The following is an 11,390-nucleotide window of genomic DNA, read 5'->3' as shown; positions in this document are numbered from 1 at the left end:
AATCCTCCAACCCTGGCAACATCCTTGTAAATCTTTTCTGAATCCTTTCAAGTTTCACAACATCTTTCTGATAGGAAGGAGACCAGAATTGCATGCAATATTCCAACAGTGGCCTAACCAATGTCCTGTGCAGCCGCCACATGACCTCCCAACTCCTGTACTCAATATTCTGACCAATAAAGGAAAGCATACCAAACGCCTTCTTTACTAATTGAGGTTCCTCTGTAAACCAGTTGGACTATAACCTGGTGTTGCATGGATCACCTACCCTTTACAAAAAGTCAGACTTTGTGGAGAGAAGGCAGCTAAGCTTCTAAGAGAGTTAAGAGATGGATCTTCAGTATTTTATGGCATTAATCACTCTGCGTTGGAGTACTGTGTCCAATTTTGGGCCCCACACCTCAGGAGGGACATACTGGCACTGGAGCGTGTTCAGCGGAGATTCACACGGATGATCCCTGGAATGGCAGGTCCGTGGAACGGCTGAGGATCCTGGGATTGTATTCATTGGAGTTTAGAAGGTTAAGGGGAGATCTAATAGAAACTTATAAGATAATACATGGCTTGGAAAGGGTGGACACTAAGAAATTGTTTCCGTTAGGTGAGGAGACTAGGACCCGTGGGCACAGCCTTAGAATTAAAGGGGGTAAATTCAGAACAGAAATGCAGAGACATTTCTTCAGCCAGAGAGTGGTGGGCCTGTGGAATTCATTGCCGCGGAGTGCAGTGGAGGCTGGGACGCTAAATGGCTTCAAGGCCGAGATTGATAAATTCTTGATATCACAAGGAATTAAGGGCTACGGGGAGAATGCGGGTAAGTGGAGTTGAAATGCCCATCAGCCATGATTAAGATTAGATTTAGATTACATTACAGTGTGGAAACAGGCTCTTCGGCCCAACAAGTCCACACCGCCCCGCCGAAGCGTAACCCACCCATACCCCTTACCTAATACTACGGGCAATTTAGCATGGCCAATTCACCTGACCTACAAATCTTTGGACTGTGGGAGGAAACCGGAGCACCCGGAGGAAACCCACGCTGACACGGGGAGAACGTGCAAACTCCACACAGTCAGTCGCCTGAGGCGGGAATTGAACCCGGGTTTCTGGCGCTGTGAGGCAGCAGTGCTAACCACTGTGCCACCGTGTCACCCAGAATGGCGGAGTGGACTTGATGGGCCGAATGGCCTGACTTCCATTCCTATGTCTTATGGTCTTGTGGTCTTATGGTCTTAATGGTTACCTAGCAACAACTTCTGGACTGAAATTTTTCTTTATCAGTATACTTGAATCTGTCTATGGAAGAAAAGACCTCAGAAAGCTTGGGGTAAAAAGATAGATTTTATCTGTCTGTCTGTTTCTCTCCCCCTGTTAATTTATAGGTAGTAATAATAAAAGGATGTTTAGGTAATTGAAGAAAATCACTTTCCCTTTTGTTATGGCTCATTTCAGAGTAGTATTGCCAGAGCGGTCCACCTGTTTGGAGTTCTAGTGTTATGATTCTATCGATAATCCTAAATGATGCTAAGCAATGATCATACCATGAAAATGATGATAAGCGGCAAAGAAAATACTTGAATTAAAACTTAGCAGTATTAGAGAATAGCAAATGAAGGATGTTCAGCCAGCTGCACAATTGAATTGGAAGGGGAAAGTCATCAAAACAGTTCAAAGACTGAAACTCCATTGAGAATATGGATTTCTGGTGATCACTGAGTTTCAGTCTTCCTAACCCAATAACTTTCTGGAATGCAGCGGGCTCCAGACAAGCTGAGAAAGGCAGAGTGGGGATGAGCCCTTCAAAACCATAAATCAGAGAGTGCAGAACTGTAGAGGTTTTTCAACTTACAAAGTGCCTGCTATGGCACAAAGAAAAGGAAGTCCCTGCCTTTACAACTGAAAGCTACCAAATTCACTATACCCATAAATCTTTGAAATTCAGCAATATTCCTGGTTGGTGGAAATTTCTTAACGTCTTTCATCTTTTGTGTGCTGCCTGAGTTCATGCTGCCTCTACAATGTGATCCAAAAATATTTTCATTGACTTTGAAAATTTACTTTGACATTGAGTATTAATCCAGAATCTCATAATGTTTTTGAAATTTGCAGCACTCTTTTGTCATGCAATACGTAGTAAATCAAGGGATGAGAACCACAGAGAATGTTGAAAAAGGAAAACAAACCATGGATTGAACTGGTTTGGACTGTTTTTTTTTATGGCAGAAGTCTGTTGGAAAGCTGCTGGACTGGGAAGCTGTGTTGAAGTTTTATTCTCTTTAAAGTTAAGGAATAATTGAATGTTTAGGAAAGTCTTTAAGAAAAAAGTAAATATTCTTCAGAAACACACCCTTCGGTCCAACCCGTCCATGCCGACCAGACATCCCAACCCAATCTAGTCCCACCTGTCACACCCGGCCCATATCCCTCCAAACCCTTCCTATTCATATACCCATCCAAATGCCTTTTAAATGTTGCAATTGTACCAGCCTCCACCACTTCCTCTGGCAGCTCATTCCATACACATACCACCTTCTGCATTAAAAAGTTGCACCTTAGGTCTCTTTTATATCTTTCGCCTCTCACCCTAAACCTATGCCCTCTAGTTCTGGACTCCACCACGCCAGGGAAAAGACTTTGTCTATTTATCCTATCTATGCCCCTCATAATTTTAGAAACCTCAATAAGGTCACCCCTTATCGTCCAACGCTCCAGGGAAAACAGACCCAGCTGTTCAGCCTCTCCCCATAGCTCAAATCCTCCAACCCTGGCAACACCCTTGTAAGTCTTTTCTGAACCCTTTCAAGTTTCACAACATCTTTCTGATAGGAAGGAGACCAGAATTGCACACAATATTCCAACAGTGGCCTTACCAATGTCTTGTACAGCCGCAAATGACCTCTCAACTCCTGTACTCAATACTCTGACCGATAAAGGAAAGCATATCAAATGCCTTCTTCACTATCCTACATATCTGTGACTTCATTTTCAAGGAGCTATGAACCTGCACTTCAAGGTCTCTTTGTTCAGCAACACTCCCTAGGACCTTACTATTAAGTGTATAAATCCTGCTAAGATTTGCTTTTCCAAACTGCAGCACCTCGCATTTATCTGAATTAAACTCCATCTGCCACTTCTCAGCCCATAGGCCCATCTGATCAAGATCCTGTTGACATCTTCGCTGTCCACTACACGTCCAATTTTGGTGTCATCTGTAAACTTATTAACTATACCTCTTATGTTCACATCCAAATCATTTATATATATGATGAAAAGTAGTGGACCCGGCACCGATTCTTGTGGCACTCCACTGGTCACATGCCTCCAGTCTGAAAACAACCCTCCACCACCACCCTTTGTCTTCTATCTTTGAGCCAGTTCAGTATCCAAATGGCTAGTTCTCCTTGTATTCCATGAGATCTAACCTTGCTAATCAGTCTCCCATGGGGAACCTTGTCGAACGCCTGACTGAAGTCCATATAGATCACATCTACCACTGTGCCCTCATCAATCCTCTTCGTTACTTCTTCAGAAAACGCAATGAGACATGATTTCCTGTGCACAAAGTCATGTTGACTATCTCTAATCAGTCCTTGCCTTTCCAAATGCATGTACATTCCCTCCAACAACTTGCCCACCACTGACGTCTATTGTTCCCTGACTTGTCCTGACCACCCTTCTTAAACAGTAGCACCACGTTTGCCAACCTCCAGTCTTCCAGCACCTCACCTGTGACTATCGATGATACAAACATGTCAGCAAGAGGCCCAACAATCACTTCCCTAGCTTCCCGCAGAGTTCTAGGGTACACCTGATCCCGTCCTGGGAATTTATCCATCTACATGTGTTTCAAAACATCCAACACTTCTTCCTTTGTAATACGGACATTTTTTCAAGATGTCACTATCTATTTCCCTACATTCTCCCCATTTTCTGCGGCTCCACACAAAGGCCACCTTGCTGATCTTTGAGGGGCCCTATTCTCTCCCTAGTTACCCTTTTGTCCTTAATGTATTTGTAAAAATCCTTTGGATTCTCCTTAATTCTATTTGCCAAAGCTATCTCATGTCCCCTTTTTGCCCTCCTGATTTCCCTCTTAAGTATACTCCTACTGCCTTTATACTCTTTTAAGGATTCAATAGGCAATAGACAATAGGTGCAGGAGTAGGCCATTCTGCCCTTCGAGCCTGCACCACCATTCAATATGATCATGGTTGATCATCCTTAATCAGTATCCTGTTCCTGCCTTATCTCCATAACCCTTGATTCCATAATCCTTGAGAGCTCTATCCAACTCTTTCTTAAATAAATCCAGAGACTGGGCCTTCACTGCCCTCTGGGGCAGAGCATTCCACACAGCCACCACTCTCTGGGTGAAGAAGTTTCTCCTCATCTCTGTTCTAAATGGTCTACCCCGTATTTTTAAGCTGTGTCCTCTGGTTCGGCACTCATCCATCAGCGGAAACATGTTTCCTACCTCCAGAGTGTCCAATCTTTTAATAATCTTATATGTCTCAATCAGATCGCCTCTCAGTCTTCTAAACTCAAGGGTATACAAGCCCAGTCGCTCCAGTCTTTCAGTGTAAGGTAATCCCGCCATTCCAGGAATTGACCTCGTGAATCTACACTGCACTCCCTCAATAGCCAGAATGTCTTTCCTCAAATTTGGAGACCAGAACTGCCCTCAGTACTCCAGGTGTGGTCTCACCAGGGCCCTGTACAGCTGCAGAAGAACCTCTTTGCTTCTATACAGTGTCGTCACTGCATTATAGGAAGGATGTGGAAGCTTTGTAAAGGGTTCAGAGGAGGTTTACTAGGATTTTGTCTGGTATGGAGGAACGATCTGATGAGGAAAGGCTGAGGGACTTGAGGCTGTTTTCATTAGAGAGAAGAAGGTTCAGAGGTGACTTAACTGCGACATATCAGAGGGTTAGATAGGGTGGACAGTGAGAACCTTTTTCCTCGGATGATGATGGCTAGCATGAGGGGACATAGTTTTAAGTTAAGGGGTGATCGATATAGGACAGATATCAAAGGTAGTTTCTTTACTCAGAGTAGCAGGGGCATGGAACGCACTGCCTCCAACAGTAATAGACTCGCCAACTCAAAGTGCATTTAAATGGTCATTGGATAAACATATGGATGAAAATGGAATAATATAGGATAGATAGGCTTCAGATTGGTTGAATAGGTCAGCGCAATAACCAGAGCTGAAGCGCCTGTACTGCACAGTAATGTTCTATGTTCTATGAGATGTAGTCATAGTCGCAAGATACTTGCAATTTGGTAACCAGATGACCTTCTTTAGTGATACTGAGAGTGTGGTGCTGGAATGACACAGCAGGTCAGGCAGCATCCGAGGAGCAGGAAAATTGACATTATGGGCATACGCCCTTCATAATTGATTTTTCTGCTCCTCGGATGCTGCCTGACTTGTTGTGTCTTTCCAGCACCACACCCTCAACTCTGATCTCCAGCATATGCAGTCCTCACTTTCTGTTGCTTCAGTGATGTTGTTTATTTTGTCCACGGCATCAGCACAATCCCCCCCCCCCCCCACCTCTCTTCTGTCAATTGTGCTATTGGATCTTTTGTATCCACTTGAGAAAGCATGCAGTGTTCATTTGAAAGACAGCACATCTGCTAGGTAATGTAATAGATCCCCAACTGTGAAGCGAGAGTACTGCTTACCCACTACATTTTTAAAGAAATAAGTTTTTGATATTATTTATCTCATTAAGGGTTTCACTTGACAAATTCTTCCTTGCAACTACATTGCCTTGAAGGTAATTTCACTTTATTTACTGGAACATATCTCCCTGAATGTAATGAGGTCACAGAGATCTTCAGTCCAGAAACAAACCCATTTTCCAGCAGTTGGCTCATAGCCTTGTATGCCTTGGCATCATCAATGCACATCAAACTACATCTTAAATGTTGTGTAGGTTTCTCCCTCTACCACCTTTACAGACAGTGAGTTCCAGATACCTGCCATGCCACTAACATCTCCTCGAAACCGTATGTGCCTTACCTTAAATCCATGCCCTCTAGTCATTGATCTCTCCAGCAAGGGGAAAGTTTCTTCTTGTTGACCCTATCTATGCCCCTCGTAATTTTATACATTCCAGTCACATCTCCTTTAATCTCCTGTACTCTAAGGAAAACAACCCCATTCTGTCCATAACTGAAACTTTCCAGCCCAGGCAACATCCTGCAAAATCTCTGTGTCTTTTCCAGTGCTATCACATCCAACCTATCATATGGATCCAGAACTATGCACAATTCTCTAGCTATGACCTAACCAATACAGTTCCAGCATAACCTCCCTGCTCTTAAACTCTGGGCATCAGCTAATAAAAGCAAGTATCCAGTGTATCGTCATAAACACTTTATCCACTGTCCTGATACCTTAAGGATCCAAAGCATTTGCACACAGCAAAATTCCTCTGATCCTCGGTACTTCTCAGGGCCCTACCATTCATAATGTATTCCCTTGCCTTGTTTGTCCACCCCAAGTACACTTAACCAGATTGAATTCCATGTCATCAAAACTGACCTGCTCTGCAGGAACTGAAGTTCTATTTTTAAAATAAATTATACTGATTCTATATTTCAGACAAATGAAGGAGAAATCTGGAGAATGGTTCATTGAGGAAAGAGCGAAGAAGTTTCAGCAGAAGAAAGGTATTTGTAGCACTACTGCTAAATGCCTACATCTCTCAACATTAGTCGTGAGATGTTTGAACAACAAACATTAATAGCAGAAAAATAAGTACACTCGTTAGGAGAACTATAATTCCAGTATCATAGAGTGTTTTGGACCATCAAATTCATGCAGTGCAATCCAGTCACTTTTACGTAATCAATGCCTTGCAAGTTATTTCCTTCAGGTTTCCATCTATCTTCCTTTTGAGATTTGGTCTTGTACACTTAAGCCTTGTTTCAGATTTGTTTAAGTTTAGGTCAATAATATATCAAAGCAAAGATACTTTTTTCTGATATGAAAAGCAATTATTCACTTCAGTTCTTAGTGCTTGTTACTCAGTGTTGCCACTGTCATTGTGATCCCATGGTTTATTTTGCTGGCAAGCCTTTCAAAACACCTACTGGAAGATCATTCAACTCCACATCAATTGTGTTGCTCTGGTCAACCTTCTGTTACTTCATTGAAAAACTCAAACGGGTTACTTAAGTGGGATTTTTAAAAATAAGAATGGGAATTTTTCAAGTCCTCTGGCACTAATTGTAAGTCTGAGGAAATTGAGAGATCGTGGTCAATGTCTCCACAGTTTCCACCCTTAATTCTTTGATTTTCCTCAAAGGAATCTGATCTGGTTCTTTCTAATAACTGATTTTTATTCGCTTTTAGGAAACTAATGTCTCTGCCACCTCGTCCTCCATTGCCATTTCAGCAACATCTGATCCATGGATTTCTTTTAGGACTCTACTGAGGTCCAAAACAACCAAATGTGCAGGGAGTTCTTCCATCTGCAGAAACTTGAGCTTCACATTTCAGAGCTTGAACAACATCTGGAGACACTGTGGCACATTGAGACTGAGAGTTACATTCAGAGAGGTAGTCACACTGTAGCTTAAGAGCCTGGAAGAAGGAAGATGGTCAAGTAGTCCATGCAAAACTGGCAGGCACTGCAAGAGTCCGTGGCATCCTGCTCAGAAATTGATTTTCCATTTTGGAAGCTGATGGGGACACAGATTTCTCAGGAGAGAGAAGCCAGAGTTACGTTTATTGCACTGTGTGGGGCTTTCTGGACAGGAAGAAGGAAAGGAGGAGCAATAGTAATAGAGGATTTATTAATTAGGAGAACGTATAGGCGTTTTTGTGGTTGTCAACCTAACCCCAGCATGGTATTTTGCCTCCCTGGTGCCAGGTCGCACCAGGGTGTCACACAGTGGCTGCAGAACATTCTTTTGGGGTAAGGGTTCTTGATGAAGGGCTTTTGCCCGAAACATCGATTTTACTGCTCCTTGGATGCTGCCTGAACTGCTGTGCTCTTCCAGCACCACTAATCCAGAAACAGAGATTAAGGTCCACATTGGTACCAATGACTTGGGGAGGAAGGAGAATGTGGTCCAGCAATCAAAATTTCAGAAGCTATGTAGAAGATTAGCAAGCAGCACCTCACGTAGTAATTCCTGGTTTACTCCCAGTGCCATATGAAGTGTGTGCAGAAATCGATGAAGGCAGATGAATGTGGGACTGGCCCTTGGGATGATGGCAAGTGTACAGGCTGGATGGGTTGCACCTGAATAGAGCTGGGACTGAATTCCTTGCAAGGCATTTTGATAATACTTTCGGGAAAGCTTTAAAGTAATTTGGCAGGGGGGATATCAAGTGAGAATAGTAGAGGAGAAGACCAGGGTTCACAAAGTATATAAGATGTGCAACTGGCACTAACATAGACAGCAAGTTGTTAAATTAAGTGAGAGTGAGGAAGGAAAAAGTCAAGGCTAATTGTGCATGTATGTGAATGCATGATGTATAGTAAATAAGATAGGGAGTTATAGTGCAGATTGTTATGTAGAATTTTGATGTTGTAGTGATAGTAGAGACCTGGCTTGAGGAAGGACAAAACTGGGTGTTAAATATTCCTAGATATAAGGTGTTCAAAAAAGATAGAAAAGGGAGGAAAGTAGGAGCAGGAGCAGTATTTGTTGAGGAGCACATTGCAATGCTGGAGAAAGGATGACCTGGGGGTCCAAGCTGAAAATCTATTTAGCTAAACCTAAGGAACAAAAAAAGATACAATCACATTACTGGGTGTATTCTATAGACCACTAACTAATGGACAAGATGTAGAAGAACAAATGTATAAGGAAATTACAGAGAGCTGCTAACATTATAGTGTAGTTATAATGGGAGACTTCCATTACCCAAGCATTGACCAGACAGCACCACAGACCCAGGTTGATTCCACTCTCAGGTGATTGTCTGTGTGGTGTTTGTACATTCTCCCCATGTCTGCGTGAGTTTTCTTTGGGTGCTCTGGTTTCCTCCCACAGTCCAAAGATGTGCAGGTTATGTGGATTGGCCATGCTAACTTGTTCATAGTATCCTGAGATGTGCAGGCTACGTAGTTTAGCCATGGGGAAATGCAGGGTCCTAGGGTTGAGATGGGTCTGGGTGGGATGGTCTTTGGACAGTCAGTGTGAACTTGATGGGCCAAATGGCCTGTTTTGACACCATAGGGATTCTATGATCTAGTGTACAGAGCTGCGGGAGGTAAGTATTCCTGGATTGCATGCGGGAGCGCAGTAATTTTCTAGTCTAGTTTTCAAGAAAGGATGCACATTTAGATCTAATTCTTAGAAATGAGGTGGACTAAGTGGATTTAGTGTCAGTTGGGGAATATTTAGGAAGCAATGGTCGTTGTATCGTAAGATTCAGAATGATGGTAGTGAATGACATGCAACAATTCAGAGTGAGAAAAATCAATTTGTGGAGAGTAGACTTCAGTGGGGCAAGAACAGGGATTTGGCAGAATTGAGAGAGTGGCAGGAAAAGAAGTACCTGAACAATGGAACTGATTTCGGCACATGCTCCAATGGGGAAGTTAGAACAAACAAATCCAGAGATACCTGAATAACACAAGAGATATAAATTAATATAAAGGAGTAAAAGTGTGTTTATGATAAGCATCAGGCAGAAAATCAAATTGAGAATCGAGAAATATGGAAGGTTCAGAGGGGAGAGGAGAAAGTGAGGTCTGCAGATGCTGGAGATCAAAGTTGAAACTTTATTGCTGGAACAGCACAGCATGTCAGGCAGCATCCAGGGAACAGGAGATTCGACGTTTCGGGCACAGGCCCTTCTTCAGGAATTCCTGAAGAAGGGCCTGTGCCCGAAACGTCGAATCTCCTGTTCCCTGGATGCTGCCTGACCTGCTGTGCTGTTCCAGCAATAAAGTTTCAACTCAGAGGGGAGAAGCAAAAGCAAGTAAGAGAAGACTGGAAGCCAACATGAAGAGGTGTCCCAAAATCTTCTATGGCCATATTTCTAGGGAAAGGGTGGTAAAAGGAAGAGTATGGCTGAGTAGGGACCAAAAAGCAGATATGTACTTGGATATGTACGTGCCCTGTGACCGCAGAAGCTATAAAACTTGTCCAGTTATTTCCTCCCTCCTCAGTATCCAAGAGCCCCAACATCTTCCAGGTGTAGCAGCTGCACTTCACATAATCTAGTCTACTGTATTCGCTGCTCATAATATGGTCTTGTATACATTGAGGAATCAATGTATGGAAATGGGTGACCATTTTGCAGAACACCTACGTTCTGTCCGCAAAAAAGACCCAGAGCTTCTAGTTGCCTGCCACTTCCCTGGCCAACATCTGAGGCTTGTTGCACTGCATCAAGCCTCTCCAGCTTACTAATATCCTTCTTATAACATGGCAGCCAGACTTGGACATAGTACTACAGAAGAGGCCTCGCCAATGTCCTGTACAACCTCAACATAACGTTCTAACTCCTACATTCAAAGGTCTGAGCAATGAAGGCAAGCGTGCTCAGCACCTTCTTAACTACCTTATCCATATGTGATGCAAATGTTCAAAGAATTATGTACCCGAACCCCTAGGCATGGTTAGGATAAATAGACAAAGTTTTTTCCTTGGAGTGGGGGATTCCAGAACTAGGGTGAGAGGGGAAAGATATAAAAGAGACCTAAGGAGCAACGTTTTCACACAGAGGGTGGTATGTGTCTGGAATGAGCTGCCAGAGGACATGGTGGAGGCTAGTACAGTAGTAACATTTAAAAGGCATCTGAATGGGTATATGAATAGGACAGGTTGGAGGGATATGAGCCGGATGCTGGCGGGTGGGACTAGATTGGGTTGGGATATCTGGTGGGCATGGATGAGTTGGCTCGAAGGGTCTGTTTCCATTCTGTACATCGCTATGACTCGATGATTCTATGCTGCTAGATGGTATGACAGTATATTGGGCACCTACATGGAGATATTGAAAAGCACATGTAGATGCAAAGAAGTTACCATCAATGACATTTATGCACAGATTTTGAAAAATAAACCAGCTTTCTTCACCTGTTCAACCAAAATGCATTCAATACATTTTCTTCTTTCTCACCTTCCCATTAAGTCTAAGTGCAGTATGAGATTCTGCAGCTGGGCTGGATTGATGTAGAGACTGTTAGCCCTGCAACTTTGATGGAGTGACTCAGAGGTGTTTGTGTTGGATGGGCTAGAAATGTCGATGATCTTCTTGTCAGAGCTGGAACTGGACACATTGATACTGTTGAGAGCAATCTTGCAGAACCTGCAAGTCAAAAGAGAGAAGGTTTTGCAGTCAATGGTTAGAAATGGCATCCAATGACTGAGAGTGATAGCCGGGTTAATGGGTGAGTGGCTGTGGCATGCAA

The 11,390-nt window shown here is 43.1% G+C and overlaps 1 protein-coding gene across 2 annotated transcripts in view; it reads left to right on the top strand.

Moving 5' to 3' along the window:
• sytl3 (synaptotagmin-like 3) overlaps nt 1-11,390 on the top strand; it is a 149,689-nt gene that overhangs the window by 42,187 nt on the left and 96,112 nt on the right. For both annotated transcript variants that reach the window (XR_006312555.1, XM_043696176.1), the window contains exon 4: nt 6,614-6,681. Coding sequence is in view for 1 of the 2 variants with exons in the window: in XM_043696176.1 (XP_043552111.1) it covers nt 6,614-6,681 (68 nt within the window). In the remaining variant the exon portion in view is untranslated. The remainder of the gene's footprint in view (nt 1-6,613; nt 6,682-11,390) is intronic.

The sequence above is a fragment of the Chiloscyllium plagiosum genome, chromosome 9 (assembly GCF_004010195.1).
Source record: "Chiloscyllium plagiosum isolate BGI_BamShark_2017 chromosome 9, ASM401019v2, whole genome shotgun sequence".
NCBI lineage: Eukaryota > Metazoa > Chordata > Chondrichthyes > Orectolobiformes > Hemiscylliidae > Chiloscyllium > Chiloscyllium plagiosum.
This window is presented reverse-complemented; position numbering and strand designations above follow the sequence as displayed.